At 39.8% G+C, this 26,785-nt stretch overlaps 1 protein-coding gene across 2 annotated transcripts in view; it reads left to right on the forward strand.

Annotated features, from left to right (window-relative positions):
• The window catches only part of TIPRL (TOR signaling pathway regulator), a 70,250-nt gene continuing 48,895 nt past the window's right edge, over positions 5,431–26,785 (forward strand). For both annotated transcript variants that reach the window (XM_018046464.1, XM_018046465.1), the window contains exons 1-4: positions 5,431–5,779; positions 14,343–14,522; positions 15,330–15,429; positions 25,781–25,912. In XM_018046464.1, coding sequence (XP_017901953.1) covers positions 5,676–5,779; positions 14,343–14,522; positions 15,330–15,429; positions 25,781–25,912 — 516 coding nt within the window. In that variant the 5' untranslated portion in view covers positions 5,431–5,675. The remainder of the gene's footprint in view (positions 5,780–14,342; positions 14,523–15,329; positions 15,430–25,780; positions 25,913–26,785) is intronic.

Consider the following 26,785-nt stretch of genomic DNA (forward strand, 5'->3'; position numbering starts at 1 on the left):
AGAGATAAGAAAGCCTTTTTAAGTGAACAATGCAAATAAATAGAAGAAAATAACAGAATAGGAAAGACTAGAGATCTTCTTAAGAAAATCAGAGATACCAAGGGAACATTTTAAGCAAAGGGGGGCACAATAAAGGACAGAAACAGTATGGACCTCATAGAAGCAGAAGATATCAAGAAGAGGTGGCAAGAATACACAGAACTGGACAAAAAAGATATTAATGACCTGAATAGCCACGATGGTGTGATCACTCACCTAGAGCCACATATCCAGCAGTGTGAAGTCAAGTGGGCTTTAGGAACCATCACTATGAACAGAGCTAGTGGAGGTGATGGAAATCCAGCTGAGCTATTTCAAAACCTAAAAGATGATGCTGTTAAAGTGCTGCACTCAATATGCCAGTAAATTTGGAAAACTCAGCAGTGGCCACAGGACTGGAAAAGGTCAATTTTCACTCCAATCACAAAGATGGGCAATGCCAAAGAATATTCAAACTACTGCACAATTGCACTCATCTCACACACTAGCGAAGTAATGCTCAAAATTCTCCAAGCCAGGCTTCAACAGTACTTGAACTGTGAACTTCCAGATGTTCAAGCTGGATTTAGAAAAGGCACTGGAGTCAAAGGAATTGGAGTCAAATTGCCAACATCACCTGGATCATTGAAAAAGCAAGAGAGCTCCAGAAAAACATCTATTTCTGCTTTATTGACTACACCAAAGCCTTTGATGGCGTGGATCACAACAAACTTTGGAAAAATGTTTCAAGAGATGGGAATACCAGACCACCTTACCTGCCTCCTGAGAAATCTGTATGCAGCAACAGTTAGAACTGGACATGGAACAACAGACTAGTTCCAAATCGGGAAAGGAGCACATCAAAGCTGCATATTGTCACCCTGCTTATTTAACTTATATGCAGAGTACATCATGCGAAATGCTGGGCTGGATTAAGCACAAGCTGGAATTAAGATTGCCAGGAGAAATATCAATAACCTCAGATTCGGAGATGATACCACCCTTATGGCAGAAAGCAAGGAAGAACTAAAGAGCCTCTTGATGAAAGTGAAAGAGGAGAGTAAAAATGTTGGCTTAAAATGCAACATTTAGAAAACTAAGATGGCACCAAGTCTCATCACTTCATGGCAAATAGATGGGGAAACATTGGAGACAGTGACAGACTTTATTATTTTGGACTCCAAAATTGCTGCAGATGGTGACTGCAGTCATGAAATTAAGATGCTTCCTCCTTGGAAGAAAAGTATGACCAACCTAGACAGCATGTTAAAAAGCAGAGACATTACTTTGTCAACAAAGGGCCGTCTAGTCAAAGCTATGGTTTGTCCAGTAGTTAAGTATGAATGTGAGAGTTGGACTATAAAGAAAGCTGAGTGCTGAAAAATAGATGCTGTTGAACTGTGGTGCTGGAGAAGAATCTTGAGAGTCCTTTGGAGTGTAAGGAGATCAAATCAGTCAATCCTAAAGGAAATCAGTCCTGAATATTCAATGGAAGGACTGATGCAGAAGCTGAAACTCCAATACTTTGGCCACCTGAAGTGAAGAAGTGACTCAGGGTCTCTCAAAAGACCCTGATGCTGGGAAAGTTTGAAGGTGGGAGGAGAAGGGGATGACAGAGGATGAGATGGTTGGATGGCATCACCAACTCGAAGGATAGGAGTTTGAGTAAGCTCTGGGAGTTGGTGATAGACAGGGAGGCCTGGTATGCTGCAGTTCTTGGGGTTGCCAAGAGTCAGACATGACTGAGTGACTGAACTGACTGATAGACATTGCCTTAGCATGTGTCACAGAGAACAAAGTTCCTTGAGGCTGGGGAATGCCATAGCTTACTCATATTTTTCATTGTAATATCTTTCTCCCAGTACTGTGCTTCAGATCCAAGAAATATAAATATTCACTGAATAAATAAGCAGATAGGTGAATGAATGGAAAGGTAGACAATATAAGTAAATGGATGAGTGAAAGACAGGAAAGCTGTTTTGAAATAAGAGCAGTCATGAGGAAGAGAGAATATGCTTGTTCCATGGTGATCCATAGGGCAAGACCAACTTCAAATAATATAAGTAACAAGGAAGTAGATTTTACTTCAAACAAATGACTCAGTGGTTAAGAAGCCACCTGCAATGCAGGAGACATGAGTTTGATTGATTTTTGGGTAGGGAAGATCCCTTGGAGAAAGAAATGGCAATCTACCCCAGTATTCTTGCCTGGGAAATCCCATGGACAGAGGAGCCTGGCAAGCTACAGTCCATGGAATCACAAAAGAGATGGATACCACTTGTTGTTGTACAAACTCTAAACAATAGAGCTTCATAAATGGTACAGGCTATTTAGAGACAGCGAGCCTCTGCTTAACAAAGCTTTTTGTTTTTGTTTTTTAAAGACATATACATTAATTTGATAAGCTTGCCAAGAGAGAACATGATGTAGCTTACAATTTATCTATGTGGTGGAGAACTTACTTGCCTCCCTGGACTCTTCCCAGTTTCCTTTTACTCTAGCCACACTGGCCTTCTTGCTCTTAAAATGTGACAAGTCCATTGCCTCCTCTAGACCTGATGCTTGGAATGTTCTGTCAGATTTTCTCATGGATCTTCTTTATTACTAGCAGGTCTATGCTTGAATGTTAAGTCCATTGATAGGGTTCTTCTGATCACTTCATCTACACAGTCTCCCGACCTCCCAAACACACACAAACACAAACACACACATACATGCACATTTTCCACTTAATTCACTCAACATTCTGCACAGAATTTATCCATATCTGAAATTATAAATTTTGTATTTACTTATTACCTGTCTTTTCTTTTTTCATTAGAGCTCCAAGATGAAAGAGATGTTGCCTTTTTTATCCACTGCTGTGTCCTTGTACCTAAAACTTTCTGGCATCATAATAGGTGCCCCAAAACGTTTGTGGAATGAGTTAATTTCTATAATAACCAGTTGATTGTTCTCAGAACTGAATCTTGATAAACTTGTAGACGATTTGATTTGGTGACTCTAACATACTTTGCTAATTTGGTTGAAAACATCCACCCTCCCCATCATCTCCATCAAGTCCCAGGAGTTATTCCATCCTAAGAACCAGCTTTATAAAGTAGACAGTGATTGCATGATGGCTCTGAATCTCTTTGGTTTTGGGCCTAGCCATTTGGCATGTGGGATTTTAGTTCCTCAACCAGGGATCAAATCCATGCACACTGTATTGGGAGAATGGAGTGTTAACCACTGGACCACCAGGGAAGTTTTGCATGATGGTTCTTAAATAGACACTGAAAAATACCCTGTTAATGCCTAAATATCTCTTTTTCTAATGTGTGCGTGCTTGATATTGTACTTTTAAAGATTCATTTTCTTATATCCTCAAAGAATTTTAGAGTCCCCTAACACATTTCTGGATTGGAGGCCATCGAGATAATTGGTTTAGTTTTTAGATTTTAGATTTAAAGTAACATACCCTTCTAATAAGAAGTCTTCATCATGTCTTTTCTAGGAAAATTTTGGAAGGGAACAAATGTTTTAGGACAACAGGTGGAAAAGCACGGACTCAGCTCTGGATATGGTGGCCTGGCACTTCTCTATCAAGGCTACCTCAAAGCCAGCTCACAGATAATGATATAAAAATCATTTATACTAAGATGTAAATGACCAATTAAGCCAATCAATGGCCTGTTGCCATATTGAAATGCAATTAAAATTTTAGATAAAATGTGACAGATGGATAACATTTTGAGGGGCAATGAGTCTTTCCTTGAATCACTGAAATCATATCTTAGAATTCCATTGTCAATCTCTGTTGTAAGTAAGGGGGTGAGTGCTCTTTTGTAATAAAATAAACCCTTGGCAAATAGCAGGTGATCAAATTTTGACATTTGGATTAATGAATTAACTGTGGTAACTGAAGTGAGAGAAGTTGACAAATCAACATGTTGGCTCAAAGCAAGAAGTGATTAAATCCAGCTCCAGGGTTCAGGAAAATCCTTCTGAAGGAGATGTATCATTCCAAGGATGATCATTCCAATCTAGTGAAAAGCACAGATGTTGGGGCTGCTGGGAGGAGAGCAAGATGGATTCCATCTTGAAGACTGTCAGCCATCTTAAGGCAGGATGTGGACTGGGCTTGAATCCTGTTTACCATCATTGAAGAAAAAACAGGAAACCCCTTCCTCACAGACAGCAAACAAAGATTGGAAGGAATGATCAGGTTGTCTCAGTTAGATTAATGATAGTGCCTGCCCCTGCATCTTGTAATTGTTAATTCTTCCACACCTGCATGTTGTAAAACTAATTACTAACATGTTTCCAGTCATGTGGGGGAGGATGGGGGGTCGGGGGGAGGGGGGGTCGGTATAAAACCAAGTCCTCCAAAATCATTTGAGTTCTTGTTGGGAACCGATTCCCCTTGGACATGCTGGTGTAATAAACTGTACTCCATTGTTGTGAGTGTCCTCTGAGCTGTGTTTGTGACTTTGGCTTCTACACTACAGGGACTGGGGAATCTATACTTTTAGAAAAGTTCCAGGTTGACTCTGAGGTGGGACAGGTTGGAGTATGACAGTTTCAAGCATATAAAACAGTAAGAGTAAGGTCGCAGTAGTAGGGAGGAGTGCAGGTGAGTAGACCTGAGAGGAGTTGCTGGAAATGAAGCCGGAAAGAAAAATCTGGGAGATCCTCTAACATAAAAGCGTATCATTTTGAGGCAGCTGAAACCAAATCATTAGTTAAGTGGTTTGCCAAGGATTGGGCTTCCCTGGCGGCTCAGGGGTAAAGAATCCACCTGCAAAGCAGCAGACGAGGGTTCAATCCCTGGGTCAGGAAGATTCCCTGAAGGAAATGGCAACCCACTCCAGTATTCTTGCCTGGGAAATCTCACGGACAGAGGAGCCAGGCAGGCTACATACACTCCATAGGGTCCTAAAAGAGTGGGACTTAGCGACTAAACAATTGCCAAGCATGCACAGAACAGCACTGCGACGGTGGATGTGGCACCAGATCTCCAGTGTTATTTCCACTATAACAGAGGCTTAGGTAATAGCTAGACCAGGACAGTCTTGAAATGTCTGAAGGATGAAATTTTTGAAAGACGTCTAAGTCAATAGTAGGTAGAGGTCCACTTGTCTTACCGCACTTGATGCTGAACCTCCTAAACTCTAAGTGATTTTAAAACTTTGTCCTCAACGGGAAAATATTGGGCATTTCCTCTACACCAATTCAGTAACACGCAAGGTAGTTCACTGCTTTGCAAGGTCTACCAGGATCACGTCGGATTCTCCAAACTGGGCTTCCCCTGAAGGGGCCAAGATGATGTCATCCAATGATGTGCGCGCCGCTAACCACTTCCTCTGCTGCCGAAGCCTCGCCCCTCAGCATTTTCCCCCCACCTTTTTCAGGTGCGTCGTGACGTAAGACGTGGGTCACATAACCTCGGCAACTGGTCCCGGAAGCAAAATTCGAGGGAAGAAGGAGGCGGAAAGGAGGGCCTGCGTCCGTGTCGCCGGCAGGGGGCGGGGTGGGGCGGAGCCGGGCATGGTAACCGCTCGGAAGTCTAGGCTGCTGGGTTGGAGGGAGGAGGAGGGACCGGTATCTGCCGCCGCTGCCGCTGCCGCCGGTGCTCCAACCTGTTCCGTGTGGCCCACGCTGGCCTTGCCGCGGCCATGATGATCCACGGCTTCCAGAGCAGCCACCAGGACTTCTCCTTCGGGCCGTGGAAGCTAACGGCGTCCAAGACCCACATCATGAAGTCGGCGGATGTGGAGAAGTGAGGCTCTAGGGCTGGGATCGGGGTGCGGGCCTTGGAGCTCGGCCTGGGCGGGAGGCAGAGCGAGGCCCGCGAAGCCCCAGCCCTCCTCTAGGGCGGAGGCTCGTGTCCCTCCGGACGGGACCTTTGAATTGACAACACCAGGAAATATTCCTGTCACCACTTCCTGTCCTTCGGTTCGGGTTCACCAGGCTCTGGGTTCGTGAAGCAGTCACCCCGCCGGGGTTTGAGTAGAGCATGACTGTTCTGGTGGACTGCCCCCTCCCGTAGGTCTCTACCTGCCAAAGCCGGTTCCACCTTTAGACTATTTCTGGGTGGCTGTGACCTGTTTTCTTGAGGGTTAATAACGGGGGTGGTATATATACTTGGTTTTTAATATGTCAGGTGCCATGCCAGGCGCTTGAGATATAGAAGATGAAAGTCTCTTCCTCGAGGAATTCACAGTCTTGTGAGAGAGACAGACAGTTGTACGGTGTGAATGATAGAGGTATACCTGCAGGGTTATTTGGGATTTTTTTTTTTTTTTCTCCTGATGGGGAGGAACAAGGCATCCGGGAAACTGAGATGCCTGAAATGGATCTTAATAAAGTCGGTGGGATGGGGTGGGGCTGGGCTCGTGTGTAGCGCCGCAGGGCCAGTGAAAGTGACAACTGTGATGCGTTTTGTGATGTCCGAGCTGAATCTTGACAAGGTTTGGGGAGGTCCAGGGGGACGTGGAAAGCCAGGGGAGTCAGAGAGAGTGGGAGGCATGAAGAACAGTTCCTGTGTGATTAGAGCATGAGCTATCAGAAGGGAAGAACTGCAGTGATAAGCCAGTGGCAGATAGACTCCTGAGCAGCGAAGATACCACTGACAGAACTTTTATGCCAGGTTGAGGAGTTTTGTTTGATTTCATCTGACTACCACCAGGTGTTATTTTATACTAAGGGACGGTATTATCAGATGTACACTTTGAAGGATCTGAACATGATGTGGCGGTTGGATTGGAGGGCTGCAGGACCGGGTAAAGAGACCAGTTAGAAGGGTAGAGAGGAGAGGAGAGGTTTTAGAGATTAAGTGATTTGATGGTCACTTGATAGGAGGAGTAAGGGTAAAAGGAAGAATCTATACTCTTGGCAAGATTTCTGGCTTGGGTTATGCATGGAAAGTTTTGCCATTGGATATGGTGAGAAATACAGGAGGAAGAGCAGTTGGGGGCAGGTGTTGGATGGAGGATGAGTTTAGTTTGTTGAAATATGGATTGAGTGTAGTTTATAAAGTGGAGATGTCTTAGGCACTTATCTTGGAGCTTAAAAAAGATGACTTATTTATGGTTTTATGTTTGGGAATCATCAATTGGTACCTGGAGGCTTGAGAGTGAATTAAGATTTTCTAGAAATCATCCAGAAGAAAAGGAAAAGGTCATGAGGTGAAAATCTAGGGAGCAATGACAGATTTAGGCAGAGGAGAGTGACCAGAAAGAGAGTTTGAAAGGATGTTTAGTATCATAATTAGTAAAAACGTAACTTTCTTGCAGAGTCACTAAGAAAAATTTTGTTTCATCCCACCCCAGGTTGAGTTATTCTCTGAGTTTTCCTCTGTGTATAACTTTCTGCTACATATTGCACCATATATATAATTGTGCTATATATTAGGCTGGTGCAAACCTGATTGTGATTTTGGATTGTGAATTTTCAATCATTGTAACTAGGCTCAAGCACATCTTTATTAATCAGAATAGGAACCATTACAATCATCACATTTTTACCTATGAGAAATGTTTGTTTATTTCTGTAGTTTAAAAATCTGTGCTTTGGGATTCAGCGATGAACTTTTGGTAGCATTTTCTGCCTCCTGCTGGTTGTGGAAGCATTTTCGCTGCAAAAAGTTGAGATGCTTGGAGAAGTGGTAGTCAGTTGGTGAGAGGTTAGGTGAATATGGTGGATGAGGCAAAACTTGGTAGCCCAATTCATTCAACTTTTGAAGCATTGGTTGTGCAACCTGCAGTCAGGCGTTGTGGAGAAGAATTGGGTCTTTCGTGTTGACCAGTGCTGGCTGCACCCTTTGCACTTTTCAATACACCTCATCAATTTGCTGAGCATACATCTCAGATGTAATGGTTTCCCCCAGATTTAGAAAGCTGCAGTGGATTGGACTGGCAGCAGACCACCAAACAGTGACTGTAACCTTTTTTTTCTGATGCAAGTTTGGCTTTGGGAAGTGCTCTGGACAACCACTGAGCTGATTGTTGCTGGTTGTTGTGTATTAATATTTAAGTGAATTAGGAAACTTTTGAATTAATAATGGCTCAGACGGTAAAGAATCTGCCTGCAGTAAGAGACCTGGGTTCGATCTCTGGGTTGGGAAGATCCCCTGGAGAAGGAAATGGTAACCCACTCCAGTATTTTTGCCTGGAGAATTCTATGGACAGAGGAACCTGGTGGGTTACAGTCCATGAGGTCATAAAGAGTTGGACACAACGGAGCAACTAACGCTTTCACTTTTCTTTGAATTAGTGAAATTTCCTTTAATGAATTAAGGCATGTTAATCCTGTAAAGGCTTCCTGTCTTCTTGGCCTTATAAATTTGTTGTTGTTCAGTTGCTCAGTCGAATCGGACTCTTTGTGACCCCCATGGACTGTAGCACACCAGGCTTCCCTGTCCTTCACTAACTCCCAGAGTATGCTCAAACTTGTCTCCATTGAGTCGGTGATGCCATCCAACCATCTTGTTCTATGTCGTCCTCTTCTCCTCCTGCCTTCAATCTTTCCCAGCATCAGGGTCTTTTCCAAAGAGTAGGCTCTTTGCATCAGGTGGCCAAAGTATTGGGGCTTCAGCTTCAGCATCAGTCCTTCCAGTGAATATTCAGGATTGATTTCCTTTAGGATTGACTGGTAAATCAATCTCCTTGCAGTCCAAGGGTCTCTCGAGAGTCTTCTCCAGCACCATAGCTCAAAAGCATTAATTCTTTGGTGCTCAGCCTTCTTTATGGTCCAGCTCTCACATCCAGACATGACTACTGGAAAAACCATAGCTTTGACTAGACAGACATTTGTCGGCAAAGTGATGTCTCTGCTTTTTAATATGCTGTCTAGACTTGTTATAGCTTTTCTTCGAAGGAGCAAGTGTCTTTTAATTCCTGGCTTCAGTCACCATTTGCAGTGATTTTGGAGTCCAGGAAAATAAAGTCTGTCATTATTTCCATTGTTTCCCCATCTACTTGCCATGAAGTGATGGGATTGGATGCCATGATCCTAGTTTTTTGAATGCTGAGTTTTAAGCAGTTTTTTCACTCTCCTTTTTCACCTTCATCAAGAGGCTCTTTAGTTCCTCTTTGCTTTCTGCCATCAGGGTGGTGTCATCTGCCTATATGAGGTTATTGATATTTCTCCTGGCAATCTTGATTCAGGCATGAGCTTCATCCAGCATTTTGCATGATGTACTCTACATATAAATTTAGAAGCAGGGGCTTCCCTGGTGTCTCAGCTGGTAAAGAATCCACCTGCGATGTCGGAGACCCTGGTTCGATCCCTCTGTTGGGAACTCCAGTATTCTGACCTGGAGAATTCCATGGACTGTATAGTCTGTGGGGTTGGAAAAAGTCAGACACAACTGAGCGACTTTCACTAGCACTAACTAGCACTAAGCAGGGTGACAATATACAGCCTTGACGTACTCCTTTCCCTATTTTGAACCAGTCTGTTGTTCCATGTTGGGTTCTAACTGCTGCTTCTTGACCTGCATACAGGTTTCTCAGGAGGCAGGTAGGGTGGTCTGGTATTCCCAACTCTTCAAGAGTTTTCGAGTTTGTTGTGATCCACACAGTCAAAGGCTTTAGCGTAGACAATGAAGCAGATGTTTTTCTGGAATTCCCTTGCTTTCTCTATGATCCAGTGGATGTTGGCAATTTGATCTCTGGTTCCTCTGCCTTTTCTAAATCCAACTTGTACATCTGGAAGTTCTTGGTTCATGTACTATTGAAGCCTAACTTGGAGGACTTTGAGCATTTGCTAGCATGTGAAATGAGTACAGTTGTATGGCAGTGTGAGCATTCTTTGGCATTGCCCTTCTTTGGGATTGGAATGAAAACTGACCTTTTCCAGTCCTGTGGCCACTGCTGACTTTTCTTTGACCTTATAAATAGGCATGCTGCAGCTGCTGCTGCTGCTAAGTCACTTCAGTCGTGTCTGACTCTGTGTGACCCCATAGACGGCAGCCCACTAGGCTCTGTAACCTGTAACCTGTAACCTGTTTGTTACAAAGAGTAAAATTTGCCATTAAAAATGGGGTTAAGATATTCTGTTTGGCCTGTGTTCAAGATACTCTGAATTTAGGATGTTTGAAGAAATGTAAGTTATTGGCAGGTATTCTTTTGACATGTATATAACTGGAGTATTTCAGAGGACTACCAGATTTTTTCAGATATGTTGGGAAAATCCACAGAATCACATCTTATATTAGGTTATATTTCATATGTTCTTTGCAGTGGTTGCAGCTTATTTATATCTAATCTTTTTATGAAATGTTTATTCTGATTATAATCCATCCTATTTAGTCTTTTAAGTATTTAATATTCTTTTTAAAAAATTTTGTTTTATTGTGGTAAAAACACTTAATATGAATTCTACCCTCCTGACAAATTCATAAATATAGAATGCATTATTATTGGCTATAGGGACAGTGTTGTACAGCAGATCTCTAGAAGTTATTCATCTTGCTTGCCTGAAATTTACACCTATTGATTAGCAACCTGTTTCTCCCTTCCTCCAGCCCTAGGCAACTACCATTTCACTCTTTGATTCTGTGAATAAGTGGACTCATGTAGTGTCTGTCTTTCTAGGACTGGTTTGTTTTACTTAGCATAATGTTTTTAGGTTCATACATGCTGTCACAGATTGCAGAATTTCCTGCTTTTAAAAGGCTGCATAATATTCCATTGTATATATAAACCATATTTTCTTTTCTCTCTTTTTTAAAAATAATACTTTTGCTGTCTGTCATGTCTATGGCATTTGCATGGGATGTTGATCTCTCTAGTATTTGTTATTTTCTATTTCCTAATAACAAAATAATAAATTTTACTTAAATTTATGATGAAAATTAATGGTATCAGGTATCACCCTAAAGATGTGCAACTTAAAATGTTAGATCACTGATATGTGCTTATATACATAAACACAGAGATCTGATGAATATACAGTGTGCCTGATTTTTTTCCTTACTGTTGTAGAATAAGCATTTTTCAACATTATTATATTCTCCTTTTAAATATTTTTAATGATTCTATAATATTTTATCATTTGGATAGACAATTGTTTGTGTGCTCAGTTGCTCGGTCATGTCTGTCTTGTGACTCCCTGGACTGTAGCCTGCCAGGTTCCTCTGTTCAAGGAATTTTCCAGGCAAGAATATTGGAGTGGGTTACCATTTCTACCCCAGGGGAATCTTCCTGACCCAGGGATCGAACCCGTTTCTCGTACATCTCCTGCATTGGCAGGTGGATTCTTTACCACTGCACCATCTGGGAAGCCCAGACAACAGTTTACATAACTGCTTATTTCCTTATCATTAGATTATTTCTTTACTATTATAAGTGAGATGATTATGTGTATTAATGTATGTAGTTTTTTTCTTCCCTGCACTGGGGATTATTTCTTTATTACAGATTTCCCCAAGATGATATTTTGAGTCAAAGAATATAAATTTGATTAAATTTTGGTACTTTTTTCTTAATTTTTGCCCCAGGGTGGAATGTAAATTGACATAGTTCTTCTGAAAATCTAAGCGAGCAAGTGCTGGTTTCCCTCAGTGGGTATATTTGCTTTTTTCATTATCACCTTTTAAAGCTTGCAACAAGTTGAGAATTTTCCTGGCAGAGGTGTTTTCCTATAAGAAACAGCAGCTTTAACTTTTTAGTTTTTAAAATTTTTTTTAGTGTTTTTTTCTTTACTTCATAGCCAAAATTAATATAATTGTTATGTGAGAACAGAAAATTCACCAGAGATAGGAAGCTTATGGAAACATGGGGCTGTGGTACATTAACTTCTCTTCTGGGCAGTCATGGTAAAATTAGAACCCATCTTCATTCTTAAAAGTGGCTTTGATGATCCAGGAATGAAGTAGATGTTTCTACTATCAATATTTTTTACATTTAAAGTTTAAATAATTTGTTTATGCATGTTTTTTACAATACTTGATTGGTATGTCTAGTTGGGAATAGATTTAAAGCAACTGGAAAGAGGATAATTGTGGTCTTGGGATATGCATAGATCTTTTGTTAGCTTTATGTAAAAATACATTCTGTAATATATTGTTTCACCTTACCTAACCTGTATAGCTATATAGCTTTCAAAAATCTGGAAGTCTTGGAAAAAAAAAAAAAAAGAAAACCTAATCTGCTGAAGTAGCTGTCATAGACCACTTGCACTAAAATCCTGTATTTCGTTCAAGATCCATTAGAACTTCATTCAAAGCATTTTTAAACTTTGGACTCTATTGCATACTTTATAACTGTATTAGAAATGTAAGGAAGGAGAAAAGATCCCTACAGTCTCTTTGCCCTAATAAATGAATTATTATTATTTTTCCTGTTCTCTTCTTTTTCATTATGCAGTTTAAAGACATGTGATTGTTTGCTTTTTCCAGCCTTTGATAGGTTAAAACAAAATAAAAAGGGATGAGGGTGTTTCAGGGGAGATACCTACATTTCTAGAGCAGCTAGAGGTATAAACCCTCAGTTGAACTTGAGGACCTTGTCTTAACAAGTTTGTTAAATATGATGATCTTTGATCAGTAGGAAAAGGTGAAATAACATTTTAAAGGTTTTATTTGTGAACAAAGTATATAATAGTTTTTGAAAAATTTCTGAAAGCAATAAAATTGAAAAATTGATATAAAAGCTAATTAGAAAATTGCTTCCATGGAGCCTCTGTGTTAGTTATGCTTTCAGGTTGCAAGGAAAAGAGAATCTCTGCCCCACCTCTCAGCCCCCTTCCCATCCCTGTCCACCTTGGTTGCCTTGAGTGCTGAGAATTTAATAGTACATGAAGAAATAATTAAACACAGGATTTAGCTTAGAAAATGAACAGTTCTTATGACCAAAACAACTATAGATGTCTCTAATCTCCTTATTATCCTTATTTTTTAGTTTCTCCTTTGCTCTGTCTGCTTCTCTGGCTGTTACTTAAAATGTTCACTCTCCCCTCACTACCTCATGGTTCTGTGTCATGCCGTATCTCTTGGTTTGTGCTTTATTTAACTGTCATCCAAACTTACGAAAAGAGGGATCAGAATAAATTTAATTGGCCATTATTCAATTCAGCATGACTGTATTGGGCAGAGTTCTCAGGCTAAAATTCAGGGATTCCTGCCAGCCCATAGATAATTGCCCTTGTTTGAGAAGCTGGACTTTCATCCCTAAACTGAAAGTCCTGTTTGTAACTGAGGTGATAGGGTTGTAAGGCATGGTAACCTATACATAAGGGGCTTCCCTGGTGGCTCAGTGGTAAAGGATCCACCTACCAATGCAAGAGACACAGGTTCAATCCCTGGGTCAGAAAGATCCCCTGGAGAAGGAAATGGCAACCCGCTTCAGTATTCTTGTCTGGGAAATACCAGAGACAGAGGACTCTGGTAGGCAAAAGAGTCGGACATAACAACTAAGCAACAACAACAAAAAACCTATCCATAGAGTTACTTTTCTCAGAAGTAACTAGTAGCCACTTAAAAGTCTTTAAAACAGGGATTACAAACTCAGCTTTCCAAAGAGTCAAGGGGACTGGTGAACCAGCAAGCTCATACCCCACGTAAAGAGAGAAGCCTCTGCTCTGTTCCAGCCAGTTGGTGTCATGTGGAAATACAGGTGCAGTATTGGCCAAATCTTCCTTTTTATTTTCCAAAGAGAAACCAAAAGTCCAGATTTCTCAAAATCTCTCAATTTTTATTGGCAACTCAATAATTTTGCCAGTTATTTCAAATATTAAAAAAGTATTCTGTGTAGGCTAGTTGTAACATATCTGTGAGTTAATAATTTGTGATCTTGGCCTCATAGTAGGTCTAATATAACTTTTCTTGTGTAATAAGACTAGCCAGTTGAGGTCCAAATTTTTATAAAGCAGGCCAGTATAATGGAAAGAGGCCTAGTTTTACCACTTACTACCTCTGTGATTACAGTTAGCTGCTTAAGTTCTCTGAGCCTTTCTTAGCTTGCAGGGTAGTTTTGAGGCTCAGATTCAATTCTCTCAGACTTGTCTTTGATCATCCTACCTTAAATGGTACCCCTGCATTGCTTTGCTTCAATTTTCTTGTATCACCTATTACTAGCTGACATTATATTATGTATTTTTTGTATGTTTGTTTATTACTTATCTTATTATTTAGCCCACTACCTAGTACAGGGCCAAAAAGGTATACACAAAGACAATGGATGATGAAAGCATTTCTAGACTTCACAACTGTATCATCTTATTAAATCATATATTATTTAACTCAACTTAGGAGTAGAAGGTATTCTATGGAGATCAAAAGGAAACAAAAGTGCCAAGAGTGATATAAAATAATCCTTCTGACTTTTGATTATGCATAGGTTAGCTGATGAATTGCATATGCCATCTCTCCCCGAAATGATGTTTGGAGACAATGTTTTAAGAATCCAGCATGGCTCTGGCTTTGGAATTGAGTTCAATGCTACAGATGCATTAAGATGTGTGAACAACTACCAAGGAATGCTTAAAGTAGCCTGTGCTGAAGAGTGGCAGGAAAGCAGGTGAGAACCTGGGCAGCTATGGGTTGAAATAGAAAAGAGTTGAAAAAGTATTCAGTTGTGATATTTTATTAGAATGAAGGGCTAGTATTATTATTAAATTTGATAGTTGAATCATTCTGCTGCTGCTGCTGCTGCTAAGTTGTGTCACTCGTGTCCGACTCTGTGCGACCCCAGAGACTAGAGTTCAGTTTTCTCATTGATAAAAGAGATTAATTACTACCCCCTTTTTAGTACTTCTTGAGTTAAATTGAATGATAGTTGAGGTGAGCTATGGAAGGTTTAGTTTTTTGAGCTTTCAGTGTTCTTTAGTGAAGACACATTACACTGTGTACTTCCTGTTTTTGAAGAAAAATGTTTGCTTATGATTTGCATTGAAAATCTAAGGAGCATTGAAATCAAGAAAAATGAAAAATGTATTTAATTTCATAATCAAATCGAGAGTTATTTATTTTGTTCCTGTTATGTATTAGGTTCTTTGAAAAGAGTATAAACCTTTAAACCATGTCCTTAGGCAGTGTACAGATTAATTGGGGAGACTACGGTATCAATTCATGACAGGTTAAATAACAATACATGTACAGAAAAGCTAAGAAAGATCTTATGTTAGTGAATTTTGACAACTATGTTTGTTTGTTAATAGGATATTTTATATTATGTATAGAATGTAATTTGGTGTGATGCATGAATACTACAGTCCATGGGGTCACAAAAGAGTTGGACACGACTTAGAAGCTAAACAACAAAATGAATACAGATGTTCTATATTCTGCCTCACTGAATCTGATCCTTCTCATTTTGGTATTTGAGGACGGAGGGTGAACACTCCAAAGAGGTTATTAAACCATATGATTGGACCTATACAACGGATTATAAGGGAACATTACTTGGAGAATCACTTAAGTTAAAGGTAAATCTTATGTTTTGCTTTTATGAATCATTGATTGCTTTGGATAGTCTCAATGTTAAAGCTTTCTAGTAATGGGTTATTTTATGCTGCTACTTTCATCCTGCTTACTTTGTATTGTGGGAGGCTTTAGAACCTAATGTGAGGGAATTTTCCTCATTGATTATCAGCACAAAATAAAAGAAGGCCATAGTGGAACAACTTTTATTAAAAATATGGTTGTAGTAGCTGGTGGATTGCCTTAATGTTGTTATGTAATATCAAGAAGCATTAAAATGTATTGTCCTTGATGTACTGTATTAGGTGACTTAGACAAACCCTGCTAGCTAGTAGCTTGCAGTTTTACAGATAAACGGATATGTGGGCAGGTAGGAATTTTGGTCAGACAACTGGGATTATTTTCCTGTCTGCACTATGTGTGAATCAGGTATGACTTTAGGCAAGTTATTCAGTCTGTCTGATTCTATGTTACCAGTAAATTGGATAAAACAGAAATATCTACCTTATAGCAGAATTTTGATGTAAAATTATCTGTGGGAGTTTTCAGTGAATTCTAAAACTCTGTATTGATGTTAAGCTGCATCTGTATGATACCTGCTTAACGAGAAATTCACTTCATGGTAAATGACACTAGGAATGTGGAACTGGCAGGCCTCGTATTGGGAGCTTAGCTACATAGAGTCACGGATACAGCAGAGACAGACAAATAATCTCTCCACTGCAGTCTGTTGGGGGAGGAAGGTTACTCTAGTCTGTTAATACTTCATAGATTAATATTCCCTCTTTTCATTCCTGATTGAAAAACTTTTCACAATGTGTAGACCATTTGCTATTTCATTGCAGAAAGTGAGGAAATGAGAATTTGTTTTACCTTATGCAATAATGATGATGACTTTCTTTGTGGGAGACAAGGAGTGTGAGAGCAGTAGGAGGTGAAAGGCATATACTCAGTACTCTTCATTGGCACTTCAGCCTGTCATCTGATTTGTTCTAAGGTGTTGCTGACAAATGTCAGTATGATCAACCACTCATTAGTGGTAAGGAGCTGAGGCTTTGGCAGACCTTAGTTCAAATCTCAGCACCAGTACTTAATAGCTTGGAAAAGCAATTTAATCTTTGCTAAGCCTTTGGGCTTCCCTGATAGCTCAATTGGTAAAGAATCTGCCTGCAATGCAGGAGACCCCAGTTCAATTTTTGAGTCAGGAAGATCCGCTGGAGAAGGGATGGGCTACCCACTCCAGTATTCTTGGGCTTCCCTTGTGGCTCAGCTGGTAAAGAATCTGCCTGCAATGCGGGAGACCTGGGTTTGATCCCTGGGTTGGAAAGATCCCCTGGAGAAGGGAAAGGCTACCCACGCCTGTATTCTGGCCTGGAGAAATCCATGAACTACATAGTCATGGGGCTGCAAGGAGTTGGACATGACTGAGCAACTTTCACTTATTAAATAAATAAATTGGATATACAGGAAGATAGAAGTACAAGGCTGCCTCTTCTATTGATACTGTGTTTTAGGAATAAAACATGCTTAGTGTGCATGCATTTTAAAAAGTTTTTTTTTTTTTTTAAAGCACATTGGAACATTTGCCCAGTTATTTTAGTATGATTCAGTATCTTAAATTTTCTTTTTCTTTTTTCCTTTCGATAAAAATATGTGTAACATAAAACTACTATCTTAGTTATTTTCAAACATATTAATTAGTGTTAAAGTATGCTGTTGTGCCACCAATCTCCAGAACTTCTTCCTCTTTAAAAACAGAAAATCTATACCTATTAAACATCAACTTCTCCATTTCTTCCTTCTTCAGCACCTGGCAACTGCCATTCTCCTTTCTGTTTTTGTGAATTTGACTACTTTAGATACCTCATGTAAGTGGAACCATACATTGCCTTTTCATGACTGGCTTATGTCACTTAGCACAATGTCCTCAAGGTTTATCCATGTTGTGGCATGTGTCAGACTTCCCATCCTTTTTAGGGCTGGGTAATATTCTGTTGCATGTATATACATTTTGTTCTTCCATTCACTTGCCAGTGAGCATTTGGGTTGCTTTTACCTCTTGGCTATGGTGAATAGTGCTGCTATGAACATAGGTGTGCAAATATCTCTTCAGAATTCTGCTTTCGTTTGTTTGAGTGTATACCCAGAAGTGGAATTGCTGGATCACATGGTAATAATTCTATTTTTAATTTTTTGAGGAACCTCTGTACTGTTTTCCATAGTAGCTGTACCATTTCACATTCCACCAGCAGTGTGTGCCTTTGACTGTGTGGATCACAATAAACTGTGGAAAATTCTGAAAGAGATGGGAATACCAGACCACCTAACCTGCCTCTTGAGAAATCTGTATGCAGGTCAGGAAGCAACAGTTAGAACTGGACATGGAACAACAGACTGGTTCCAGATAGGAAAAGGAGTATGTCAAGGCTGTATATTGTCACCCTGCTGATTTAACTTATATGCAGAGTACATCATGAGAAACGCTGGACTGGAAGAAACACAAGCTGGAATCAAGATTGCCGGGAGAAAGATCAATAACCTCAGATATGCAGATGACACCACCCTTATAGCAGAAAGTGAAGAGGAGCTAAAAAGCCTCTTGATGAAAGTGAAAGAGGAGAGTGAAAAAGTTGGCTTAAAGCTCAACATTCAAAAAACGAAGATCATGGCATCTGGTCCCATCACTTCATGGGCAATAGATGGGGAAACAGTAGAAACAGTGTCAGACTTTATTTTGGGGGGCTCCAAAATCACTGCAGATGGTGATTGCAGCCATGAAATTAAAAGACACTTACTCCTTGGAAGGAAAGTTATGACCAACCTAGATAGTATATTCAAAAGCAGAGACGTTACTTTGCCGACTAAGGTCCGCCTAGTCAAGGCTATGGTTTTTCCAGTGGTCATGTATGGATGTGAGAGTTGGACTGTGAAGAAGGCTGAGCGCCGAAGAATTGCTGCTTTTGAACTGTGGTGTTGGAGAAGACTCTTGAGAGTCCCTTGGACTGCAGGGAGATCCAACCAGTCCATTCTGAAGGAGATCAACCCTGGGATTTCTTTGGAAAGAATGATGCTAAAGCTGAAGCTCCAGTACTTTGGACGCCTCATGAGAAGAGTTGATTTATTGGAAAAGACTCTGATGCTGGGAGAGATTGGGGGCAGGAGGAGAAGGGGACGACCCGGGATGAGATGGCTGGATGGCATCACGGACTCAATGGACCTGAGTCTGAGTGAACTCCGGGAGATGGTGATGGACAGGGAGGCCTGGCGTGCTGCGATTCATGGGGTCGCAAAGAGTTGGACACGACTGAGCAACTGAACTGAACTGAACTGAGCAGTGTGTAAGAGGTTTTGATTTGCATTTCCCTAATGACTTGTGATGCTGAGCATCTTTTCATATGCTTGTTGGCCATTTGCATATAATCTTTAATATTTTGAGCTTTAAAAGTAAATTAAGTGGGAGAGGCGGGGGTAATGTGTTGACACAAACATTGGAAATGAGTGGAGTTTGTAAGATAAAAGGCAAGAAGAACACATATGAATACTGTATGCTTTTCGATAGTTGTTTACCACAGAAGCGTAAGTTAACAATTCTGATACTGTTTTAGTTTTGCAAGATGAAAAAGTTTTAGAGATCTGTCTGACAACAGTGTGAATATAATTAACACTATTGAACTGTACACTAATAAATGGTTTACATGGTAGATTTCTTGTTACTCATTTTTTCTTGCCAGCAATTAAAAAAAAGTTAAACACAATTATCATGTAACCCAGCAATTCCACTCCTAGGTATACACTCAAGAGAGAAAACTATATATCCACATGAAAACCTGTATGCAAATATTCATAGCCGCATTACTCATAATGTCTAAAACGTGAAAACTACCCAGATGTTCATCATTGGATAAGCAAAACTGGTATATCTAGACAGTGAAATATTATTTAGTCTTGAAAAGAGACAAAACAGTGATGCATACCTTGGAAATGTTATGCCAAGTGAAGGAAGCCAGATACAAAGTTACATGTATATGATTCCAGAAGGATTTGCAAAACAAATCTATAGAAAAAAACTAGAGTAGTGGCTTCCAGGAAATGCGGGAAGTGGGGAATGGAGAGAGATTGCTAGTGGGTATGACAGTTTCTTTTTTGGGGTGATGATATGTTCTGGAATTAGGTAATAGTGATGTCTACACAGTCTTGTGAACATACTAAAAACCAGTGAATTATAGTGTGGGAGTTGTATCTATTCTTCTTTTAAAAGAAAGAAATCACCGTAAAACATAGCAATTTCATGGTGTTTCCTAATGGGATGTACATATCCACACACACTATTTTCAGTAATTTTTGAAAAGGGAATTTAACACTGGGTTCTTAACATTTGCTATTAATTAACTTAATATGATAAATATAAAAGTACTTGTATCAAGTAATTTCCCTATTATAAACCTTCATCTGATGTGAGAGAGTGAGAGACGTTCACTTGAAGGATGTGACCAAGACTTACTTTTCTTGCAAGGTATCAAGAATATTTTTAGCTTGAATATTTGTACATTTTTAAGCCTTTTAAAAATTGTGAAATAACTTAGAAAAGTTCATGAAATATGAAAATACAGTTTAATGTAATCACAGAGTAAAAGAAATAGAACATTGTCATCACCTCCCCGCCACCCCCAGCCGGATTTGTCTGATCATAATCCTGTTTAAAAAGTTTTTCCTAGTATCTTTTTTTTAAAAATTTTTAATTTTACTTTATTTTACTTTACAATACTGTATTAGTTTTGCCATACATTGATATGAATCCACCATGGGTGTACATGCCTTCCCAAACATGACCCCCCCCCCCCACCTCCCGCCTCATAACATCTCTCTGGGTCATCCCCGTGCACCAGCCCCAAGCATGCTGTATCCTGCATCGGATATAGCCTGGCGATTCGTTTCTTGCATGATAGTATACATGTTTCAATGCCATTCTCCCAAATCATCCCACTCTCTCCCTCTCCCTCTGAGTCCAAAAGTCCGCTCTACACATCTGTGTCTCTCTTGCTGTCTTGCATACAGGGTCATCATTGCCATCTTTCTAAATTCCACAGTATCTTTTGATATGTTCAACCTTAATTTTATTTCCTTGAAATAAAACTAGTGTGCATTGTTTATAGCTTGGGCCTCGTTATCTTCAGCATTTAGAGTTCCTAGTGTCTGTGGGGTCGCACAGAGTCGGACATGACTGAAGCGACTTAGCAGCAGCAGCAGCAGCAGCAGCAGCAGTGTTTTTTGTTGTCTTATTTCTGTTGGTTCTGATTTGTGGTGTCTAGACTCCTAATATACCTTATTTTCTTTGAATCCTAGGATGATGATGTCTTCCTCCACAGAGTATTTTTATTTATTTCTCATAGGCATTCATAGTCAAGGTCTGCAGTCTGTTTATGTAAAGGATCAGATAGTAAATATTACAGGCTGTGAGGACCATAGAGTTATGTTGCAGTTACTCAGCTGTGCTGTTGCAGATGAAAGCAGCCATGGACAATATGCAAACAAGTAGGCACAGCTGTGTTTCAGAAATTTTAATTATGGACATGGAAATTTGAATTTCATATAGTTTTTTATTCATGAAATATTAAAAAAAATTTTCCCCACAGTCATTTGAAAAAATGTGAGAATGATTCTTAGCTTGCATTCATACAAAACTAGGTGGCAAACCACATTGGCCTGGAAGTCTTAGTTTGCTAAGCTCTTATATGGGATCAGAGCTTGAGGTTTCAGTTCAGTTCAGTTGCTGAGTCGTGTCTGACTCGTTGCGACCCTATGGACTGCAACACACCAGCCCTCCCTGTCCTTCGCCAACTACCGGAGCTTGCTCAAACTCATGTCCTTTGAGTCAGTGATGCCATCCAGCCATCTCATCCTCTGTTGTCCCCTTCTCCTCCTGCCCCCAATCCCTCCCAGCATCAGGGTCTTTTCCAATGAGTCAACTCTTTGCATCAGGTGGCCAAAGTATTGGAGTTTCAGCTTTAGCATCAGTCCTTTCAATGAAAACATAGGACTGATCTCCTTTAGAATGGACTAGTTGGATCTCCTTGCAGTCCAAGGGACTCTCAAGAGTCTTCTCCAACACCACAGTTCAAAAGCATCAGTTTTTTGGTGCTCAGCTTCCTTTATACCCCAACTCTCACATCCGTACATGACTACTGGAAAAACCATACCTTTGAGTATATAGACCTTTGTTGGCAAAGTGATGTCTCTGCTTTTTAATGTTCTGTCTAGGTTGGTCATAGCTTTTCTTTCAAGGAGTAAGCATCTTTTAATTTCATGGCTGCAATCACCATCTGAAGTGATTTTGGAGCTCCCCAAAATAAAGTCTCTCATCTCCCCACTGTTTCCCTATCTACTTGCCACAAAGTGATAGGGCTGGATGCTGTGACCTTAGTTTTATGAATGTTGTTTTAAGCAACATTTCACTCTCTTCTTTCACTTTCATCAAGAGGCTCTTTAGTTCTTCACTTTCTGCCGTAAGGGTGGTATCATCTGCATATCTGAGGTTATTGATATTTCTCCCAGCAACCTTGATCCAGCTTTTGCTTCATTTAACCTGGCATTTCACATGATGTACTCTGCATATAAGTTAAATAAGCAGGGTGACAATATACAGCCTTGATGTACTCCTTTCCTGATTTGGAACCAGTTTGTTTTCCATGTCCAGTTCAAACTGTTGCTTCTTGACCTGCATACAGATTTCTCAGGAGGCAGGTAAGGTGGTTTGGTATTCCCATCACTTTAAGAATTTTCCACAGTTCGTTGTGATCCACACAGTCAAAGGTTTTGGTTTAGTCAATAAAGCAGAAGTAGATGTTCTTCTGGAATTCTCTTGCTTTTTCTATGATCCAGTGGATATTGCCCATTTGATTTCTGGTTCCTCTGCCTTTTCTAAATCAGCTTGAACATCTGGAAGTTCATGGTTCATGTACTATGAAAGCCTGGCTTGGAAAATTTTGAGCATTACTTTGCTAACATGTGAGATGAGTGCAACTGTGCTATAGTTTGAACATTCTTTGTCATTGCCTTTCTTTCGGATTGGAATGAAAACTGACCTTTTCCAGTCCTGTGGCCACTGCTGAGTTTTCCAAATTTGCTGGCATATTGAGTGTAGCACCTTAACAGCATCATCTTTTAGGATTTGAAATAGCTCAACTGGAATTCCATCACCTCTGCTAGCTTTGTTAGTAGTGATGCTTCCTAAGGCCCACTTGACTTCACATTCCAGGATGTCTGGCTCTAGGTGAGTGATCACACCATCCTGGCTATTTGGGTCATGAAGATCTTTTTTGTATAGTTCTTCAGTGTATTCTGAAGAAGGAAATGGCAACCCATTCCAGTATTCTTGCCTGGAAAATCTCATGGCTGGAGGAGCCTGGTAGGCTACAGTCCATAGAGTCACAAAGAGTCGGACACGACTGAGTGACTTCACTTCACTTCACTTCACTTCAGTGTATTATTGCCACCTTTTCTTAGTATCTTCAGTTTCTGTTGGGTCCGTGCCGTTTCTTTTATTGTGCCCATCTTTGCATGAAATGTTCCCTTGGTGTCTCTAATTTTCTTGAAGAGATCTTTAGTCTTTCCCATTCTGTTGATTTCCTCTGTTTCTTTGCATTGATCATTGAGGAAGGCTTTCTTATCTCTCCTTGCTATTCTTTGGAATTCTGCATTCAAATGGGTATATCTTTCCTTTTCTCCTTTGCCTTTAGCTTAGTGGGCCTGTAATAGAAGATGTTGTGGCACTTTGAGATGTCTTTGCAAAATTGGGAACAGGGCAAGGAATTCTCCAAGGCCTCTGCACCTGGTGAATACTGAACAGTGTCACTTTTCTGGGCTCCAGTCCTCTTCCAGATCTCAGTCCAGTCCTTCTTCACTTCATTGGCTGTATAATGCTTTTAAGAAGTTTTTGTGTTTTTTTTTTTTTCATCCAGCTTTTTAAATTGCCTTTAGCTTACTTGGGCTTCCCTGACAGCTTAGTTGGTAAAGGATCTGCCTGCAATGCAGGAGACCCCAGTTTGATTCCTGGGTCAGGAAGATCTGCTGGAGAAGGGATAGGCTACCCACTCCAGTATTCTTGGGCTTCCCTTGTGGCTCAGCTGGTAAAGAATCCGCCTGCAATGTGGGAGACGTGGGTTTGATCCCTAGGTTGGGAAGATCTCCTGGAGAAGGGAAAGGCTACCCACTCCAGTATTCTGGCCTGGAGAATTCCGTGGACTGTATAGTTGATAGGCTCACAAACAGTCCGACACAAGTGAGCAACTTTCACTTTTACCTTTCACTTTCTGCAAGAAAGTTTGTCTAGATGATTTATTTTGACAATGCCAGAAGCCAGAAATGTTCAGTATCTCTTAAGTTTAGCTGTTTTACCTTTTCAGATGCTTGAATTCAGAGAGGAGATAAGTGGAGCTGAGGAAGAAAAAAGGCTGAGATATATAAAGTTTTAAACATATTTGTCTTTGTGAATGAAGAAAATAGTATGAAGAAGATAGTATATAGCTAAGCTAAATACTAAGAAGATAGTATATAGCTAAGTTAAATACTCTTACCTGGTGGCTCAGACGGTAAAGCATCTGTCTACAGTGTGGGAGACCCGGGTTCAATCCCTGGGTTGGGAAGATCTCCTGGAGAAGGAAATGGCAATCCACTCCAGTACTATTGCCTGGAAAATCCCACAGATAGAGGAGCCTGGTAGGCTACAGTCCGTGGGGTTGCAAAGAGTCGGACATGACTGAGTGACTTCACTTTCACTTTGACTTTCAAGCTAAATATAATGAATTTCTCTAATCCATGTGTTATCTAATTATTTTTTGTCTTTCTTTTTCAAACATTTTTTGAGAACTTACTTGGCAAAACAGATGGATTCATGTTCACCAATCACTTACTGAAGGCATATTTGAAATATTAGTGAAACGGCCATTTACTAATGAGATGTAATGGTTAATTTTTGGAAATCAGTTGTATCTATAAGGAGGATCTTTCAAATGTGTTCCTTTGAACTAAAACTAAATAAAAAGGAATTAAAAGTTGTATTTATTTAATACCAACTAAAGTTTTATGCTCTTAGGCAGTCCTAGGGGCACCGAGCTTTGTCTTAAATAAATCACAAACATGCAGGTGATGCAAGGCACTGGTCATATGCTGCCCTAAATCCCTATCCCTACCCCTCACCTTCTTTTCGCTCCCTTTAATTTCACCTCCATGTATGATCTCATGTCTGCTGGATGTTGAAACAAAATTGTAGAGAGCTAAAATATCATCTGTAAGTAAATATGGAAGAACTATGGACCTTTTTTTCACCTCTTGGGAATCAAACTGCCAGATTCTTTCATAGCACCCTTTCCTCCTCTGCATTACTTAATAGGGAGCTAAAACCATTTCCCCACAAAGTCTGTGTAATCACTTAGCCATCCATTATCATATTTTTCTAATTCTTATCCAGTTTTCTGAAACTACTCTATAAATTTCTTAATTCTATCCTTGAGTGAAAAAAAAAAAGACCTATTCACAGCTTCTAAATAAAGTACAATAATAGCTACCATATACTGAATACTTATAGTTTGACAGGCATTGCTTTGTTGTGTTTATTCATGATACAACTTTTTTAAAGAGTTGGAAAGCTGAACATTTTATAGTAAAAATGAATGTATTTGAATAGTATCACAAAACATACTTTCATGTTACTGTTAAGAGATACTTGGATTTAGTGAATTACTGATGTGACCCACCTTGAGATTGTTGGTTCTTTTGTTGGGTTATATATGTTTGTGTCTGGTAGCTGTAAAATAATACTTAAAAAAAAAAAAATAGCCAGTATCCTCTAAAGCTCTTTGGAATGCTAGGAGTTTTCCTTAAAATTTCTCTAAAGTTCTTATTTATCTCAATATTTAAAACACTTTTGTTTGTAGACTTGGAGATAGATCTAAACTATGTAACATCATTCTTATAGGAAAGATTTTTTTTAAGTTCCAAAAAATGTCTTATAAGTAGACTTTTATAGCACCAAACTGCTTTGAACTTCTATGATAGTAGTAGTTTATTCATCACATTGACTAATTTGCAGATAGTTAATTTTCTCATAGTCACAATAGAGCAGTTGATTTTACTGTGTTCTATTTCATGATTTGAATGAGATGATGAATTTTGACTGTATTTGTTATGAAGCTATAATATTGGACATTTTCTGTTCTTTGGGGACAAGGTATATATCTCATTTTGTGTGTCTGCCTATAACATCAAAATTTAGAACCATGCTCTGGCTATGCAGAAAATATTGGTAGGAAAACTGTTTAATTTTTTTTTACGAGCCCATTCTTAAATTTTTTCTTTCAGGTTGTACCTACAACAGATCATATAGATACAGAGAAACTGAAAGCCAGAGAACAGATTAAGTTTTTCGAAGAAGTTCTCCTATTTGAGGATGAACTTCATGATCATGGAGTTTCAAGCCTGAGTGTGAAAATTGTGAGTACTGTGAATTTGTTTGAAATTAACTTCTTTCATTTTTGCTATTGGTTAGAAATATGACTCACTTCAAAACACAGTCTTAACATGATGTCATATAGAATTTCACTTGAATCTAGGATACATCTTATTAACATCCATTATAAAATTCACAAAATGTTAGCATATTGCTAAGACTTTAGCAAAGCATTTTTTTTTTTTGTAGGCCCATCTGGTTACTTTGTGGTTTGTTTATTGTTTAATTTGAATGGAAATTAAAGCTTAATTTCCTTTTGTTACTGAAGTTTCTTTTCTATCATCTGTTTGTTTTTGGCTGTGCTGCGTTTCCGTCGCTCCATGCAGGCTTTTCTGTGGCTGTGGTGAGTGAGGGCTCCTCTCTGCTGTGGCGCACGGTGGCTTCTCTTGCTGCAGAGAGCAGGCCCCAGGCGTACGGGCTTCAGTGGTCGCAGCTTGTGGGCTCTAGAGTGCAGGCTTAGTAGTTGTGGCACAAGGGCTTTTTTAAAAAACAAAACTAATGTATTTATTTTAATTGGAGGATAATTACTTTACAGTATTTTGATGATTTTTGCCATACATCAGCATGAGTCGGCCGCATGTGTCCCCCCCACCCCCATACTGAATCCTGCTTCCACTTCCCTCCCCACCCTATCCCTCTAGGTTGTCCCAGGGCACTGGTTTTGGGTGCCCTGCTTCATGCATCAAACTTGCATTGTTTATCTGTTTTATATATGGCACTGTATATGTTTTAATGCTATTCTCTCAAATCATCCTACCCATTCCTTTTCTCACTGAGGCCAAAAGTCTGTTCTTTACGTCTCTGTTTCCTTTGCTGCCCTGCATGTAGGATCGTTGGTACCATCTTTCTAAATTCCA

The sequence above is a fragment of the Capra hircus genome, chromosome 3, assembly GCF_001704415.2.
Source record: "Capra hircus breed San Clemente chromosome 3, ASM170441v1, whole genome shotgun sequence".
Classification (NCBI taxonomy): Eukaryota; Metazoa; Chordata; class Mammalia; order Artiodactyla; family Bovidae; genus Capra; species Capra hircus.